Below are 19951 nucleotides of genomic sequence, written 5' to 3'. Positions count from 1 at the left end.
GGTTGCCTGGTGATTGAACAGCAGATCAAAGCATGGAGAGGGTTAGTTAGTTATGTAGGCAGCCACTGGAAGTTTGCCTACCCAGGAATTTTACAAACCCGCTTGAATTTCTCCTGTATGAAAAATTCTCAAGCATCTTCCAGAAGTGGGGGAAAATTCAGGCAAATGTTATCAGGAGGCTGAAGTAGGATGCAGAGAGTTCTGAAGAGCAGAACTGATTTTCACTCCCAACCCCAGCCCAGACAGCGTGCTGTGAATGGACAGAATCAGATGGCCAAGCACTGAAGTCCACAAGGGACTTTAGTACTTAATGCAGCCAGTGGGATTTATAATCCATACTGTCTGGGACAATACTTTAATGCTACTGGGGTGATTGAGTTGCAGACAGTGGTATATTGAAAGATATGTAATCATGCTTGCTCAGCCTGTTACTGTTCATAATTTGCTATTACTCTTTTTAAAAAATAGTTAAGAATCACTAGATATATGTTTAAATCACCCTCCCACCCCGGGCAATACTTAGAATCACTTTAGATCACACATGATGTGGAGAAAGCAGGGTGGCTTTTGCCCTCACCCAAAGATAAACCCATCCCATGTAATATCCTCCATAACAATGATTTTATTGGTCATAATCCTGAAATCCCACTCTTATGCTACAATTTCCCACATGGTAATTATAAAGTTGATGGGTTGCACTTACCAGACTATGGATCCAATTCCTGGTCCCGCATTGCTTCCTCTCCGGACTGTTCCCTGGGCCGATCTCAGAACAGATCCTCTGAAAATTCACCCAGGACACCCACTCACCCATCCGGCCACATGGACTGATCCTGGGCTTCCTGCTCCACAATCTGTTTACGGGAGTTCATTGTGATGTCAGCCAGTGCCATCCCCAGAGTTTTTACCCCCTTCCTCTGGTCTGAAAGTAAGATGATCTGCATTCGGAAGTATGTCAAGAAGGACGGTGAGCTCTGACCTTAGGGCAGTGGCAAGCACCCGGTCCAAACTCCTTGTAGAAAGGGCATATAGATAGGGAGTTGCCAGATCTGCTGTTGCCATCCTCAGCTTTAAGTGCTTGATGTGCTCCCTGTGCTGCACTCCAATCCAGTTAGGCCCATCTCTGACAGCTTCTTCATGATGCTCTCATACGTGGATGTTCTGGATACTCCTCCCAAACTCATAACGCTTGCTGTACTCACACTAGAGGTTAACCAGAACTCTGGAGTACTCCTGCAGCCACCTAACATGATGCTGATGATGTGCCTCTTCCTATTAGGCACAGTTGAGCTATGCAGAAACAAGCAGGTCGCATGGAAATGAAGGGTTAAATGCCGAGCAACTGTGTATAAACCAGCAGTTGCATCTGGTACATAGTGGGTGACAATGAAGTGGGTAGGTTAAAGGGCCAGAGCATGCAGGTACTGGGAATTGTGGGAATGGCAGTGGAGGCTTATCTAAACACAATCCCAGGTACTTTTGCTTTTGCTGTATCCACACTACGAAATGGGTGAGTAGAGGTGTAGCTCAAAGCCAAACATGTGCTTTGCCCAACATCCCCAGGCAAGCACTAAGTATGGATTCAGTGTGCATCTATACATGTTTAAGGGTTTTGACTGTGGATGGTAGGAGGATTTGGGGAACAATGTGCAGTTTTTATATTGTTGGAAAGAGTAAATAACACTTTCCTATTCACTCTTTCCACACCATTCATGATTTTATAGACCTCTATCACATTCCCTGTTAATAGTCTCCTTTCTAAACTGAACAGCCTGAATCTTATTAGTCTGTCCTCCTATGGAAGCCATAACATACCCATGACCATCTCTGTTGCCATTCACTGAACCTTTTCCAGGTTCTCCTACAACCTTTTTGAGATGGGGTGACCAGAACTGTACATAATATTCATGGTGTGGGTGTACAATGGATTTTATACAGTGGCATTATGATATTTGCTATCCCTTTCCTAATGGTTCCTAACATTGTTAGCCTTTTTGACCACTGCTGCACATTAAGCTGAGGTTTTCAGAGAACTATCTACAATGACTCCAACCGCGTTCTTCAGTGGTGACAGCTACTTTAGAACCCATGAGGAAAAAATCATCCCAACTACAGTGTGCACTACTTTGCACTTAACACTGAATTTGAATAAAGTGCCTAGGGAGGTTGGGGAATCTCTGTCATTGGAAGCTTTTAAGAACAGGTTAGACAGCCACCTGTCAGGGATAGTCTCTAGACAATACTTAGTCCTGCCTTGAGTGCAGGGGACTGGACTAGATGATCTATTGAGGTCCCTTCCAGTCCTACACTTCTATTTTTCATTTGCCCTTTGTTGCCTAGTCGTCCAGTTTTGTGAGATCCCCCTATAACTCTTGGCAGTCAGCTTTGGACTTAACTATCTTGAGTATTTTGTATCTGCAAACTTTGCTACTTTGCTGTTCATGCTGTTTTCAGATGAACATGTTGAATAGCATTTGTCCCACTACAGATCCTTGAGGGACCCCGCTAATTACCTCATTCCATTGTGAAAACTATTTATCCCTATCCTTTGTTTCCTATCTTTTAACTAATTACTGATCCAAGAGGACCTTCTCTCTTATCCCATGACTACTTAGTTTCCTTAAGAGCCTTTGGTGTGAGACCTTATCAAAGGCTTTCTGAAAATCCAAGTACACTATATTGACTGGATCACCCTAATCCACATGATTGTTGACACCCTCAAAGAATTTTAATAAATGATTGAGGTATGATTTCCCTTTACAAAAGCTGTGTTGACTCTTCCCCAACAAATCATATTCATCTGTGTCTGATAATTCTGTTCTTGTCCTCATCTTCAAGAAGCTTCATAATACTATGCCTCCCAGTTAGCCATTCTTGTGGTTTTACTACATCACTCCTAGACCTTCCTCTCAGCTCATGATGCCCACCTCAATCTTCCTATTAGTCCACTTCTTTCACAAGTTCCTTTACATTTCTGCCATGCTGCCCTTTATAAATGGAATATCGTCCTCAAACTAGTAAGTAAAGCCACTACCTTGACTTGGACTTGAAATCCCTTCTCAGGACCCACTTGTACTGTGATGCTTACAGTCAATGGTCAAGTAGGTAGGTAGTAGGGATTACTGAGATCCATAACATTTCTTGTGTGTTTACATCTTAAGACTAAAAAAAAGAGGAAAAAATGTAAATACCTGAAACGAATGGATTGCATTCATTGCTAGTCTTTGTGACCACATGTTCCTATCACAGTTACCCTTATCCCACTTCTTTCAATCCCTCTATTTAATCCCTACACCACTTGTTGATCTTGTGTTAAATCTGACTGTAAACTCTTCAGAGGAGGCATCATATCTTACTATGTTAGTATATCACCTATCACAACAGAACCCTAAACATAATGCTATTACTATTGCCACCACCAATTCATACCCAAATCTCAAAGTTTCAGTTATTTCAAATAGAATCAAGTTACTTACCAAGCATAGTTGGATAAATATCTACAAGAGATACCACATTTGATAGGTTATGATGAGCTTTAATGCTTGGCCCCATAACTAGAAGAGGAACATGGGAACTTGCTTCATACATGCTCATTTTATAAAACTGCTGATGTTCCATAGCAAGTTCTCCATGATCTGCTGTGAATATAACAATGGTTCTTTTAAGAAGTCCTGTATCACTTAGAGCTGAAATGATCTGACCTGCAACAAAAGAGAGACTTGAAAAAAGTATGTTCAGATACTGTGTTAAGCTTCTGCACCTGCAGAGCAGCATGCAAATCCTGAGGGGAGCGGGCCCTTACTAGCAACTGGGGTGCTGTTCAAAGGCCTTGGAGCTCCTTTCCTTCCCACTGAAAGCAAAGCCTGAGACTCCACCCCTCACTGCAATATCCATTATAGTCTGAGATTGCTGGGGACTGTGAATCCCAGCCTCGGAGATGGGGCTGAACCACCACCAAGGACATCTTGAAGGGATGAGAGGCACTCCCTCCTCACAAAAGGAGGCCACACACAGTTCTGGATGGGATCCCATTGCAGCTAACAATACCAAGGGCAACTGGGACAGCAGAGGCCCCCACCAAAAGCACTGGATATTGTGGGTCCTGATTGAGCGCTCACTCTATCCCAGTCACTGGGCTTTTCATTCTCTCTTGTGCATGTACCTCCACAGGAGCTACTGCAGCCTCAGATTTGTGCAACGGAGAGAGAAAGAGGGGCAGGATCAATGGAAGCACGGTAGAAGGGATGGCCATGGTTCAGCAAGTTACCTACATATGCATAACTTTAAGCATGAGTAATCCCACTGACTTTAATGAGACTACTCACATGCTTAAAATCATGTACCTTACAGAAAAGGGGCTCTAGTCGAAAGCTACCCTGCGCCATGTATTGCAGCAGCATGATCGCTTCAGGATCAGAGGTCCTGGGAGGCCTGATTACTTCTCCATGAGAGGCCTGTGTGACCCACAGGATTGGTCCTTTGCATTTATATATGACCTAATCATTCTAACATCACAAAAATCATTTAAGTAACTCTTCTATTTATTGAGAATTCTTGTTCTTTAGATAACACTTTTTAAAGTGAAGAAGCAAAACACAGTAAATTAAGGCGGATTTGCATATCTATCTATCTTACAACAAACCATGGAAAACTTGCATGCTTATTTAGATTTAACTTATTTTTTCTTGTAATTTTCAATATGTTGCTATTATATCCAGGGACAAACATGGGAGCCTTGCATAGGTCATTTTGTTGTCTACTTCATAGTCACAACTGCTGCCTGTTAGCCCAAGCAGTTAGCTAATATTTGGGGCCTTGCTAGGTTGTTTCCATTTGGAGAAGAAATAATGAGAGGAGTCAGGTGTCTGTTTGTGTAGAATCTTTGTAAATAAATAGGATTGCACCAAAGTTCTGTTTCCTTGAACACAGTAGAAAACAATCAGGAGACAATCTCCTAGTGCAGAAATCTAAGTTTGACTTTTCAGTGAGTATTCTTCCCAAAAGATCTCTTATGACTTCTTCCTAAGGTCGCACTCACTCTGCTTCTTTGTAGTCTGCTTGCCTTCTCCCTTCTTTTCTGGTTCCTTCACACACAAGGACACTTAATCAATACCCCCAGCCCCTACATTTGCAATTGCTTGCCAGGAAACCACTTGTGTCACATGGCTCAGTTTCTACTTTGGCATTGCCATGATGTCTGTGTCTTGGGCAGTTGCTTCTATTGTTTCAGCTTTCATTAAACAAAGGGCTATTTAATTGCTCCACTGTTTAGCCTGAATGAAGGGTGCTTAGCATATCCATTGACTTTTACCAGGTCTTAACGCTATTAACATCTTTCAACATACACAAAAAGAAAAGGAATACTTGTGGCACCTTAGAGACTAACCAATTTATTTGAGCATAAGCTTTCGTGAGCTACAGCTCACTTCATCGGATGCATACTGTGGAAAGTTTAGAAGATCTTATTATATACACACAAAGCATGAAAAAATACCTCCTCCCACCCCACTCTCCTGCTGGTAATAGCTTATCTAAAGTGATCACTCTCCTTACAATGTGTATGATAATCAAGTCGGGCCATTTCCAGCACAAATCCAGGGTTTAACAAGAACGTCTGGGGGGTGGGGGGTAGGAAAAAACAAGGGGAAATAGGCTACCTTGCATAATGACTAAGCCACTCCCAGTCTCTATTCAAGCCTAAGTTAATTGTATCCAATTTGCAAGTGAATTCCAATTCAGCAGTTTCTCGCTGGAGTCTGGATTTGAATTTTTTTTGTTGTAAAACAGCGACTTTCAGGTCTGTAATCACGTGACCAGAGAGATTGAAGTGTTCTCCGACTGGTTTATGAATGTTATAATTCTTGACATCTGATTTGTGTCCATTTACTCTTTTACGTAGAGACTGTCCAGTTTGACCAATGTACATGGCAGAGGGGCATTGCTGGCATATATCACATTGGTGGATGTGCAGGTGAACGAGCCTCTGATAGTGTGGCTGATGTTATTAGGCCCTGCGATGGTGTCCCCTGAATAGATATGTGGGCACAGTTGGCAACGGGCTTTGTTGCAAGGATAGGTTTCTGGGTTCGTGGTTCTGTTGTGTGGTATGTGGTTGCTGGTGAGTATTTGCTTCAGGTTGGGGGGCTGTCTGTAGGCAAGGACTGGCCTGTCTCCCAAGATTTGTGAGAGTGTTGGGTCATCCTTCAGGATAGGTTGTAGATCCTTAATAATGCGTTGGAGGGGTTTTAGTTGGGGGCTGAAGGTGACGGCTAGTGGCGTTCTGTTATTTTCTTTGTTAGGCCTGTCCTGTAGTAGGTGACTTCTGGGAACTCTTCTGGCTCTATCAATCTGTTTCTTCACTTCCACAGGTGGGTATTGTAGTTGTAAGAATGCTTGATAGAGATCTTGTAGGTGTTTGTCTCTGTCTGAGGGGTTGGAGCAAATGCGGTTGTATCGCAGAGCTTGGCTGTGGACGATGGATCGTGTGGTGTGGTCAGGGTGAAAGCTGGAGGCGTGTAGGTAGGAATAGCGGTCAGTAGGTTTCCGGTATAGGGTGGTGTTTATGTGACCATCGTTTATTAGCACTGTAGTGTCCAGGAAGTGGATCTCTTGTGTGGACTGGACCAAGCTGAGGTTGATGGTAGGATGGAAATTGTTGAAATCATGGTGGAATTCCTCAAGGGCTTCTTTCCATGGGTCCAGATGATGAAGATGTCATCAATATAGCGCAAGTAGAGTAGGGGCGTTAGGGGATGAGAGCTGAGGAAGCGTTGTTCTAAATCAGCCATAAAAATGTTGGCATATTGTGGGGCCATGCGGGTACCCATAGCAGTGCTGCTGATCTGAAGGTATACATTGTCTCCAAATGTAAAATAGTTATGGGTAAGGACAAAGTCACAAAGTTCAGCCACCAGGTTAGCCGTGACATTATCGGGGATAGTGTTCTTGAAGGCTTGAAGTCCATCTGTGTGTGGAATGTTGGTGTAGAGGGCTTCTACATCCATAGTGGCCAGAATGGTGTTATCAGGAAGATCACCAATGGATTGTAGTTTCCTCAGGAAGTCAGTGGTGTCTCGAAGGTAGCTGGGAGTGTTGGTAGCGTAGGGCCTGAGGAGGGAGTCTACATAGCCAGACAATCCTGCTGTCAGGGCGCCAATGCCTGAGATGATGGGGCGTCCAGGATTTCCAGGTTTATGGATCTTGGGTAGTAGATAGAATATCCCAGGTCGGGGTTCCAGGGGTGTGTCTGTGCGGATTTGATCTTGTGCTTTTTCAGGGAGTTTCTTGAGCAAATGCTGTAGTTTCTTTTGGTAACTCTCAGTGGGATCAGAGGGTAATGGCTTGTAGAAAGTGGTGTTGGAGAGCTGCCGAGCAGCCTCTTGTTCATATTCCGACCTATTCATGATGACAACAGCACCTCCTTTGTCAGCCTTTTTGATTACGATGTCAGAGTTGTTTCTGAGGCTGTGGATGGCATTGTGTTCTGCACGGCTGAGGTTATGGGGCAAGTGATGCTGCTTTTCCACAACTTCAGCCCGTGCACGTCGGCGGAAGCACTCTATGTAGAAGTCCAGTCTGCTGTTTCGACCTTCAGGAGGAGTCCACCTAGAATCCGTCTTTTTGTAGTGTTGGTAGGGAGGTCTCTGTGGATTAGTATGTTGTTCAGAGGTATGTTGGAAATATTCCTTGAGTCGGAGACGTCGAAAATAGGATTCCAGGTCACCACAGAACTGTATCATGTTCGTGGGGGTGGAGGGGCAGAAGGAGAGGCCCAGAGATAGGACAGCTGCTTCTGCTGGGCTGAGAGTATAGTTGGATAGGTTAACAATATTGCTGGGTGGGTTGAGGGAATCATTGCTGTAGCCCCTTGTGGCATGTAGTAGTTTAGAAAGTTTAGTCTCTTTCGTAGAGAAGCAAAGTGTGTGTTGTAAATGGCTTGTCTAGTTTTAGTAAAGTCCAGCCACGAGGAAGTTTGTGTGGAAGGTTGGTTTTTTATGAGAGTATCCATTTTTGAGAGCTCATTATTAATCTTTCCCTGTTTGCTGTAGAGGATGTTGATCAGGTGATTCCGCAGTTTCTTAGAGAGCGTGTGGCACAAGCTGTCAGCATAGTTTTTTTTACCATTTACTATTACCAGCAGGAGAGTGAGTTTGTGTGTGTGTGGGGGGGGTGTGTGTGTGAGAAAATCTGGATTTGTGTTGGAAATGGCCCACCTTGATTATCATACACATTGTAAGGAGAGTGGTCACTTTAGATAAGCTATTACCAGCAGTAGAGTGAGTTTGTGTGTGGGGGGGGGGGAGAGGGGGGGAGAAAACCTGGATTTGTGCTGGACATGGCCCAACTTGATTATCATACACATTGTAAGGAGAGTGATCACTTTAGATAAGCTATTACCAGCAGGAGAGTGGGGTGGGAGGAGGTATTTTTTCATGCTTTGTGTGTATATAATAAGATCTTCTAAACTTTCCACAGTATGCATCCGATGAAGTGAGCTGTAGCTCACGAAAGCTTATGCTCAAATAAATTGGTTAGTCTCTAAGGTGCCACAAGTACTCCTTTTCTTTTTGCGAATACAGACTAACACGGCTGTTACTCTGAAACCTTTCAACATACAATTACCATCCTGGTCTGAATTCACACTGGTAAGTGAGAACACTCAGTAAAATGGTCCATTAGTAGGCTTGGCAGAACTCTTTTTTAAAAAAAAACAAACTTCAACAGGTAATGTCAATGTTTGTTTAGGCATTTTTTTCCTATTTTTATGGATTTTATGGATAATTTCACAGTTGCAAGAAAAACAGTGGGGAAGGGGCCCCCGTAGGCAATTATTTAATGATATCAAAAAGTTAAAAGTTTAAAACCTATAAAACAGAAAATATCATATCACATGTCAAAATATACAAAGATATGTCCTTAAATCAACCTTCAATAAGTTCTCAAGCATGATTTTTCTTACTTTGCTTACCTGTAAATTTTGATCACCATCAATTGAAATATTTTTTCATCAGTTTGTATGTGTACAGTGAAATCAACATTTACCACCCAAAACTCTAATCCTTCCAAATCTGACAGCAATATTCTAAGCCATCCAGTTCTTTTGCACATGCATCATTTATGCAATATGTAGGAAGCTATTTTGCCTTGAATAACTCTTTACAAAAGGCTAGTCTGATCAGAGTTATCTACTAACAGCTTCAAATCTCTTTTCTGTATTATTATTCTGGAAGATTACCTACCAAGCATGGCATCTGTCTCAGCACACATGGCATAATAAAATGCTCTGATATCTCTGATTTCTTTCCTTGTAAACTGCCCAGTGCAATTCTTGGTGTAAGAAGAATAATAATCTACTGGGTGCATGTCTGAAAGAGGAGGCCATTTTGGAATTTTAATGGCTTCATATGTCACCTAAAAACAAGAGTAAATTAAGTTATTTTGGCAAGCGAGTTTAATGCTTTACAATGGGTTTAAATCAGAAATTCTCAAACCGTGGTCCATGCAGCACCTGCTTACTATCTGTTACTTTTACAGATATCCAATCACCACCTTGCAAAGAAGAGCCTGGACACCAGTAAAAATCAGCTGGAAAACTACAGGAGGACCCAGCAGCATGTGACCTGCCAGCTGATATCTCAAAAGACAGATTAAGGACCCAGTCTTTTAGAACTATATTCAGTAACTAATCTCAGAAGTGTGGGCATAGCACCACATAAAAGAAAAATGTTGTACCATGTGCCTCCAAAGGACTAGGTGTCATCTGGGAAAATAGATCAACATGGCAATTTACTCTTTCTGGGAAAATCTCCAGAAGAGCTGGCATGAAATTTGTATCTTGGAAAAAGAATTCACATGGGTAGTCTAATTTTCAAATATATACTGGATATATAAATTCTGGCATTTGGATGCTCAGATTGGCAGTTAGGCCAGTTTGATGCCTTGTACCAATTTAAATGCCATCGTCTATAATGGAGATGTTCTATTTAGGCACACACATTTGCAAACTGGACCCTGAATATAAAAATAAGCATTGCCTTTCGACTCAGATTTTAAAATGTTTGTTTTTACTGATCAAGAATTATTTCTAAATATTTAGAACTGTGAATTACAAACTAGGCAATGTGAAACCTCTATGACTTGAAAAACAAAGTAAAGTAGTTTATTAACTCTTCCATGATCTTACTAATTAATAATCACAGCTGAAGGCAGGGTTGACAAGTCCTAGGTCACAATGTAGTAGCAGGTCCTGGGAGGCTTAGATGCAGTATAGGAAGGCAATGGAGACTGGGCTAGGAACACTTGGCACCTCAAAATGAGTTAACAAAACTGATATGTCAGGGCTTGTACAGTGAGTATTTATAGCAGCATGTAAATATCATCCTAAGAAACAAAATCAACAGAATTTATTTTTTATTCTTGATGAAAATACCACAAGAGAGAAAACTCCACAGGCTCTAATGACTTTAGATTCTAAATATGTATGTATGTGTCCTAGTGGTAGTGGCATCTTGACAGAATTTGTGGGACTGATAGAGGACAAGCAAGGTACATCTGGAGCCTCCACTGCTCATTTATTTAATGCTGATGGGGAGCTGAGGCATCAGAGGTAGAAGATTTCAGCAGTGGAGAGAGCTCCCCAGACTCTAGCTAGTGCTAAAGACTCTGCACAGGTGCCACTGGTCACTGGGATGTCATTTCCATGACCTTTTCTTGATTAAATACACTATTATCAGGCTAATTAAGAAGAGAACAAAACCAGCCTCCAACTCCACCTATCAGCTGACAGTATTGTGTTTCAAGCCAGGGCATGTTGCAGAGATAGCAATTCTCTGCTGAATGAATCCTTGTCCATAGACAAGAGAAGTACATCCACACTCAACCTGTTAGACCTCTCTGCAGCAGTTGGTACCTTTAACCACCAAATACTATTGTCCCACCTTTAAGAGGCTATTGGGTGGTACAGAAACACTTTGAAATGCCTTAACTTCTTCCTCTCAGACCAAACCCTAGAGAAATTATGGCCATTCATGCCAACATCTCCAAAGCCCTCATCTCCCACAAAAGTCAGTATTCTCTCCCATATTATCCAACACATTTATATGAAGTCATTAAAAGAGCTGGTGAGACAACAAGGTCTGAAATGCCAGCAGCATACATTGACAACACCTAGCTCTTTATCTCCTTGACATTAAATGTAAACAGCAACCGCTCCAAGTTTTCTCAGTGTCTAAATGAAATGAGAAACTGGCTCCAGCTGAATTCAGGCAAGAGTGGAATTCCAGTAGGGAGAGAGAAGTTCCTCAAACAAGGTGGTTCTTCTAGAACATTCCCCATTACTCAAGGACCTCTGCCCTCACATTAAGTCAACATCTGTGACTGGCCAGAAGATTAAACTCCTTCCTAAAGAACTTAGACCTGACAATAGTGATCCATTAAATTCATGACAGGTTTCAGAGGAACAGCCGTGTTAGTCTGTATTCGCAAAAAGAAAAGGAGTACTTGTGGCACCTTAGAGACTAACCAATTTATTTGAGCATGAGCTTTCGTGAGCTACAGCTCACTTCATCAGATGTTTACCGTGGAAACTGCAGCAGACTTTATATACACACAGAAATCATGAAACAATACCTCCTCCCACCCCACTGTCCTGCTGGTAATAGCTTATCTAAAGTGATCAACAGGTGGGCCATTTTTGTAAAATGGCCCACCTGTTGATCACTTTAGATAAGCTATTACCAGCAGGACAGTGGGGTGGGAGGAGGTATTGTTTCATGATTTCTGTGTGTATATAAAGTCTGCTGCAGTTTCCACGGTAAACATCTGATGAAGTGAGCTGTAGCTCACGAAAGCTCATGCTCAAATAAATTGGTTAGTCTCTAAGGTGCCACAAGTACTCCTTTTCTTTTTTCATTAAATTCATGATCTCTATGCTTGACTGTTGCAACTCATATCTAGGAACAAAGCCATGTGCCCTGGAAAAGCATCACTCCCTACAAAATGCAGCAGACCATCTGCTTAGCAACACAGGGTACCAGAAACATCATGCTGATGCTTCACACTGCAGTAGCTCCCCCTTGAAGATAGAATTTAATTCAAGGTCTCTGTCCTTATATTCAACGATCTCCAGGAGATTGCTCCTAGCTACTTGAGAGACCATGTCTTTCCTCATAACCATGACAACCATGTTCAGCTGGAACCATGAAACAGTCAACAAATGGAGGGTGGCTTGTAAAACCAGGAAAAAAAAAATCTTCACAGGAGCTGGCCCTATCTTATGTAACTCCCTCCTGTAACAGATCAGAATGACCACAGGCCTTCCTGCATTCAAAACTAAATGTAAAAACACATCTCGTTGACTTTGCTTTCCCTTAACATGGTGCTCTCACATACAACTCAAAATAAAATAATACATTTTTGAAAAATTTAAAAAACCTCATCGTAATCTAACTACTTTTTCCTAGGTAAAGAATGAAGAAAGAGTGTGATTGTTATTTCTATTTTTAAATGCTTGAAAGGGTATCAGATATTATGGTAAGAGGTGGCCCATCAAATTACATAGGTAAACTGACTTTACAGCACCCCAGTAGTAAAGACTGGGCAGATAAATGTAAAGTCTCTTCAAAGCCTACTGCTGAGTTACTGGATTGTGTGAAATCTTGTTGTCATTTAGGCAGCGGGAGCCATGGTAACTAATCAAGAGAGTTTTGTGACAATAGTAAGACTGCATTTGTGGACAATACAAGAGGCAGATAAACAGAAATTATTCACACCATTCTCTCTGGGAGAAGGAATCTGCTGATTTCCTACACATGGAAGCAGAGAGATTTTTCTTAGCATTAGAATGAAAAACTGAAAGAGCTAGATTAGTAATCAAAGCATCAGGTAACAGAAAAGACAAAAATTTGCATTGTGCAAGGCATTGATTTAGCACCTTTGCAGCCATTCTGGGTTAAGATCAACCTGTCAGCACAGAATTCAGACACAATTTGATTTTATATAGCATCTCTTGTGCTCAAGTTGCTACCAAATGCTTTATAAAACAATGAGCTAGAGACTAGGAGTGCAAAGTTTGTACAGAGAAACACCATTAAGTGTCCAGTTTAATATACACTCCTTTTGGAATCAGAAATGGTTTTACCGAGTCAGGGAATATTGGCCAAGAGAGACTGGAGTTGTCACCTTCTTTTTTCACTTCTACATGGGCAACCTTAAGAAGTGTGCTTAACATCTCATCCACAGATTCCCTTACAGTGCACTATAATATCAGAACTGGGCCTGAGCCCAAGTCTGATGTGAATTATATAAGGTGCGAAATAAGGTAATGTACATACTAAATGCAGTTACAAATTCATTTTGATTTAAGTTTCTATACATTTTCACATACCTTTTCAAGCCAATAGGGAGATGTTAGAAATGTAGAAGACCCAAAATTTTCCCCTGTAGAGGGTGATGGGTATGGATGTGGTAAATTTAACCCCAAGTAAAGAACAAATGGTTGATTAAAGCTAGTGGCTTCTTTCCTTATCCAACTTGCTGCTTTATCAGTATTTTGCCAATCTTCTTCCATCACTCTCATAAATGTCTTGTTGCCAGTAAGATTCACCATGGGTCTGCCTTCTTGTCTGAGCAGGAAATCAACATCCCTTGTCCAAGCTTCTACACGGTTACTGAAAATACAAGACTGCATTGGGTGGAAAGCATTTCCTTCTCTTTTCATGCACTAAACATCTAGTAACATCACCTCAGTTTTAAAATATCTAAACATCTTTCTAAATTTGCAACTTCATTTTATTTACTTATTTCTATATATAATATTAGTGTTATTAGATTGAAATAACCAAGAGCTAAACTATATATTCATTGCTTTAGTTTATATTTTTCCAATTCTGAATCTTTTTTTTCTTATTCCTGGTCATTTCATGCCATAGGGCTCTTTCTCCTGCCTCTGATCCATCTCCCAGTTCTACTTTGGCAAATGAACATTTAGACACAGCACTTCCAAACCCTGTTACCATATCTTCACTTAACGGATTCTCTTCACTTTTTGCTATGGCTTCATCGCTCATTCTATCTGCTGCATCTAACTTGAAATTTTATTATGTAAACTTATTTTCCACTGGACTGTTTCAACCACCTAGAGCATCACATCTTTTGAAACCATACCGTTTTATTTTGGATTCTACTATACCACTTTTTGTAACACTGCCACTTTGGACCAAATCTTCTGCTGACTTTCCCTGTGCAACCCCGCTGACTCCAGATGATAACATTATCAGAGAAAGGTGGAGGCGGCAATGGAGCCCCAAGAGGCATAAATGAAACAAGTTTCATGATCAAATATGTTTTGAGCCAGATTTTCAGACAATTACAATTACTGAATCTCTAAAATCCTGAGAAATCGAGCTACAGATGTATCACTCTGGCAGAGAAAGGAAATGACACCAGAAGTATCATAAACAAAGATTGGAGAGTGCCACTCCATCTTAGAAACTTACATGTCATTCAAGGAATGATAAAAGAAAGTATGTAGCAGCAGATTCCTCAGGACTTTAGCCATATAGTTTTGTTAAAGTATAGTGCCAATTATATTTTAAAGAACATTCATGTACTTTTTCTTCCTCATTTGGAATTTTACAAATAGGTTCTTAACTTTTAGCAAAACCTTTGTATCTCACTTTTATCAATAAAACAGTTTTAGGTCTTTTTAAATCTTGTGTAGTTATCTGCACTTCCAAGATAAACAAATGTTTGTTATGCTTAACTGAATTAATCACAACCATTTTAACAAGATTAATCATCACAATTTATCTCAGTAGGAGATATAATATTTATTGAACCTAATTTTCAAAATATCAGTGTGATGGGGAGTACTACCCCTTTACAGGACAGTCTTCCATTTATGGCCAAAACAGGCAGGAGGGCAATGAAAAAGCATGCTGTCCTACCTCGGGACTGTATATAAATAAAAGAAAGCTGAGCAAGACAGAAAGGGATGAGAAGCCAAGCTGGCTGCTATAGGTTACAGGACCTGGGACACTAGCTGAATCTGGGCCTTAGAGACTTGTTTTCTGACTAAGTTTGGTTGCTCTGACTCAAGGCTCTGAGGTAAGTGCTCTATGAACTTGGTTAAGCTGCTCCTTCCCTTACTTGATGCCTACAGGAGAGCCTGCCTGTTCCCTAGAAGAAGAAAAGAACTAGGATTTCTGCTGGCAGGGGTTGGTTTGGAGGACTTAAGCGGTCAGTTTGATTTTTGCCACCCCTTTCTTGCATACTGTATAGTTAGGCATCCATTGCCTGTACAAAGAGGTGTGTGCAATTATGGTTTAGATTTTTTTGTGCACATTGCTTACTATATTTAATGTAATATAGAACTTAAAATATAACACTGATTTATATATATATATATATATATATATATATATATGAAAAATGTAGGCCAGTCTGACCATCCAGATAAAGTTAGTTTGGGGCTTGAGAGAAAAGGAATGGAACAGGTCACTCTCCAGTACTAGAGCAGTGGGGAGAAGTATTGACAGGTACCAAAGGAAGACAAATCTTTAGGCAGAAAGAGAGAGAAAGAGAAAGAGAAAAAAGGAGAGAAAGGATTGCTACAACAAAGAGGATGACGGAGAAATAAATGGGGCAATCTCTATGCCCCATAAAATGCACCATTAACTATATTTTTATCCACAGATTGAAAGGAAGAAATACTAATGAAGTGTTAAACCAATTGAAGGCAGAAATATGTATTTTCTGCTATAATACATCATACAATTTTAATTAAACCACAGTAAGAAATCAGACGATTTGTTTAAAGGGGTCATCTTCTCTGCAAAGAAGACATGAGAGATTCACAAACTGTAAACAAAGACTTAATAATCAGATGTCAGAGTTCAGGTGGAAAATGAGTTACTAACAAGAATTTAAAAGTTTTGAAATGAATATTAAACAATTGTTTATAACACTCGTAATGAGAAAGAAGTAGGATTATACCTCCTTTGCTGACAGATGGTACTCCAAAGATAACAACTTAGAGAGCGGAAACAGAAATATAATGTTGCTTAATAATGAAGAGAAAATCTTAAGAGCTGGAATCACTACTATTGTATAAGTGAAAACATATAAAAGGCCACTCAAGTAATTTAGGTCCCAACTGAAATATTTTAAATAAAATTCTTACATGTCTATAGCACCCTTGTCACTCTGATCTCTGGGGTACAGATGTGGGGACCTGCATGAAAGACTCCCTAAGCTTATATTCTACCATCTTAGGTTAAAAACTTCCCCACGGCACAAATTCCTTTCCTTGTCCTGGGACGGTATTGCTGCCACGACCAAGTGATTTACACAAAAATTCAGCAAAGGGTCACTTGGAGTCCCTATTCCCCCAAAATATTCCCCCAACCCCTTCCCCCCTTTCCTGGGGAGGCTTGAGAATAATATACCAACTAGTTGGTTAGCAATGTGAGCACAGATCAAACCTTTTCTTTAGGACACTGAAAATCAACCACGTTTTTAAAAGAAGAATTTTATTTATAAAGAAAAAGTAAAAGAATCACACCTTCCATCCTGATTTTGCAGGTAACTTTACAGGGTAAATAAAAAGATTTAGAACACAAAGGATTCCCCTCTGGCTCAGCTTCACAGTTACAAAACAGGAATGAAACTACCTCTTTAGTATAGGGAAAATTCACAAGCCAAAACAAAAGATAACCTAACGCATTTCCTTGCCTTACAATTTTTGTAATTTTAGATCGTTCATTTCAGGCATGTTTTCAGGAGATATTGTACCTGCTTGGTCTCTCTCTCCGCCCAGAGAGGGAGCAAACAAAGAGAGTCACAAACAAATCCTCCCCCCCGCACCCAGATTTGAAAGTATCTTCTTTCCTCATTGGTCCTTCTGGTCAGGTGCCAACTAGCTTACTGAGTTTCTTAACTCCTTACAGGTAAAGCGATTCAGTAGAGCTGCCCTGGAGGGATTTTATGCTACCCTTATCTCTATGTTTATGACAACCTTTCATTCAAAAGGGCCTCACGATTATAAATATACAACATTACTAAAATGTAGTCACTACAGTACTTTGATGGAAGGGTAGCAGCTATCCGACAAGCAGCCGTGTTGATTGGGAAATTTTGGCCAATGCCTACATTATAACCTTCCTCATTATTTCCTTTTGATATAAGTACTGAATTTTTTCAAACAGCTGAAAAGCGTCATGATTTATGTTTGTTGGTCGCTGTTTTCATGTGTGTGTGTGTGTGAGAGAGATCTCTGTTGGTGTAAAGGTGGAGGAGGCAGTATATGTGCCTCCTACACCAGCTGCATATCTCTGGCATAAGCAGGAAGGAGATCTTATTGGGTGAGCTGAGGGTCTGATAGGAGTCAGTCAGCAGAAGAAGGGGGTGTGCTATAGCTAAGCTCCCCTACACCTGATCTCCTTGTGGCATTACAGAGCTTACATCAGAGGTGGAAGTTACAACAACGAAGTGCCTTCTTAACTGCTGGAGCCTGACAGTCAGGGACCTGGGAGCTGCAACTGGCTTCCAGCAGCTGTCACTGTCCACAATATCAAAGAATTGACACTCTAGTCTATTGGATAAGATGAAGAACTGGGTCAGTCATTAAAAAGTCACTCTTTGGAAGCACAGCAGTTAGTCCCAATGTCCTGGACAAATTAAACATAAATTAGTTACATTCTGCTACAAATTTCCCATGTAGATGCAACTGGATACAGTTTTCTGCTGAGCACTGTTAAACACCTGACATGTTCCAACCCATTTCAGTGCTTGTTGATGTGATCCCTATATAACACACCACAGAGCATTCAACTCTGTTCAGTGGCTCATAGAAAAAAATAAGACACACCCCTACTTCAAAACAAGCGTACAATCTACTTTCAAATATGATGCAATAATGTGGGTCACAAAGCAGTGTGAAGGTGAGGATAGGGACCAAGTTTACATCAATGAGATTACATAGTCACTGAGCAAGGCTAGCACACAGCATGATAGGACAAACATTTTAAAATTTTGATTCGTATATTAGCCCAGGATGTATGCTCCATCTGTATGTTCCACGCTGGATTCAAAGCACAGCCAATGAGTCATCAAGACAGGCATCATTGGCAAACTGGAAGAGGCAGGGTCACTGTGATCAGATACAGAATGTTCCTAAATGACCTCAAAAGCATGTGGTGAAGTTTCTAAAGCATTTCACGATCTTTAGCAGAAAGGTGTTTGTGACATTTGGGGGATCACCCAGACAAGTAAAGGGTTCTGTCACCACCTGCCTTGAAAATTTGGGTGCCTTAATGCTATGGCTCAGAGCTGACAGATCTCAGTAGACAAGAATAAGAATCAATGCCTCACCCAGACTTCCACCCACTCAGTTACTGATAGCAGAGTGACCCCAATAGCCTTTCTGGTCATGAGTCTCCCCAAATCTATTCCCTGAGTTCTTAACAACAAGGCATTCAGACATTTCCCTTCCGGTTCATCATCATAGTGAGGAGGGCTTTAAACTAGGTTCACCGGGGGAAGGAGACCAAAGCCCTGAGGTAAGTGGGAAAGCGGGAGGAAGCACAGGCAGGAATGTCTGTGAGGGGAGGGCTCCTGCTTCATACTGGGAATGAGGGGCGATCAACAGGTTATCTCAAGTGCTTATATACAAATGCACAAAGCCTTGGAAACAAGCAGGGAGAACTGGAGGTCCTGGTGATGTCAAGGAACTATGATGTGATCGGAATAACAGAGACTTGGTGGGATAACTCGCATGACTGGAGTACTGTCATGGATGGTTATAAACTGTTCAGGAAGGACAGGCAGGGCAGAAAAGGTGGGGGAATAGCACTGTATGTAAGGGAGCAGTATGACTGCTCAGAGCTCCGGTACGAAACTGCAGAAAAACCTGAGTGTCTCTGGATTAAGTTTAGAAGTGTGTGCAACAAGAGTGATGTAGTGGTGGGAGTCTGCTACAGACCACCGGACCAGGGGGATGAGGTAGATGAAGCTTTCTTCCGGCAGCTCACGGAAGCTACTAGATCGCATGCCCTGATTCTCATGGGTGACTTTAATTTTCCTGATATCTGCTGGGAGAGCAATACAGCGGTGCATAGACAATCCAGGAAGTTTTTGGAAAGCGTAGGGGACAATTTCCTGGCGCAAGTGCTAGAGGAGCCAACTGGGGGGGGGGGGGCGCTTTTCTTGACCTGCTGCTCACAAACCGGGTAGAATTAGTGGGAGAAGCAAAAGTGGATGGGAATCTGGGAGGCAGTGACCATGAGTTGGTTGAGTTCAGGATCCTGACGCAGGGAAGAAAGGTAAGCAGCAGGATACGGACCCTGGACTTCAGAAAAGCAGACTTCGACTCCCTCAGGGAACGGATGGCCAGGATCCCCTGGGGGACTAACTTGAAGGGGAAAGGAGTCCAGGAGAGCTGGCTGTATTTCAAGGAATCCCTGTTGAGGTTACAGGAACAAACCATCCCGATGAGTCGAAAGAATAGTAAATATGGCAGGCGACCAGCTTGGCTTAATGGTGAAATCCTAGCGGATCTTAAACATAAAAAAGAAGCTTACAAGAAGTGGAAGGTTGGACATATGACCAGGGAAGAGTATAAAAATATTGCTCGGGCATGTAGGAATGATATCAGGAGGGCCAAATCGCACCTGGAGCTGCAGCTAGCCAGAGATGTTAAGAGTAACAAGAAGGGTTTCTTCAGGTATGTTGGCAACAAGAAGAAAGCCAAGGAAAGTGTGGGCCCCTTACTGAATGAGGGAGGCAACCTAGTGACAGAGGATGTGGAAAAAGCTAATGTACTCAATGCTTTTTTTGCCTCTGTTTTCACTAACAAGGTCAGCTCCCAGACTGCTGCGCTGGGCATCACAAAATGGGGAAGAGATGGCCAGCCCTCTGTGGAGATAGAGGTGGTTAGGGACTATTTAGAAAAGCT

General features: G+C 41.6%; 1 protein-coding gene across 3 annotated transcripts in view; it reads right to left on the bottom strand.

The window, feature by feature from the left end:
* ARSK (arylsulfatase family member K) overlaps positions 1-19951 on the bottom strand; it is a 59743-nt gene that overhangs the window by 10837 nt on the left and 28955 nt on the right. For 2 of the 3 annotated variants that reach the window (XM_048850606.2, XM_048850603.2), the window contains exons 4-6: positions 13385-13667; positions 9240-9411; positions 3477-3701 (exon numbers count right to left, since the gene is read on the bottom strand). In XM_048850606.2, coding sequence (XP_048706563.2) covers positions 3477-3701; positions 9240-9411; positions 13385-13667 — 680 coding nt within the window. The remainder of the gene's footprint in view (positions 1-3476; positions 3702-9239; positions 9412-13384; positions 13668-19951) is intronic. The other variant, XM_048850605.2, reaches the window with a different exon arrangement.

Source organism: Caretta caretta, chromosome 5 (assembly GCF_965140235.1).
Source record: "Caretta caretta isolate rCarCar2 chromosome 5, rCarCar1.hap1, whole genome shotgun sequence".
Classification (NCBI taxonomy): Eukaryota; Metazoa; Chordata; order Testudines; family Cheloniidae; genus Caretta; species Caretta caretta.
The sequence above is the reverse complement of the archived record's forward strand: the minus strand, read 5'-3'. Positions and strand labels throughout refer to the sequence as shown.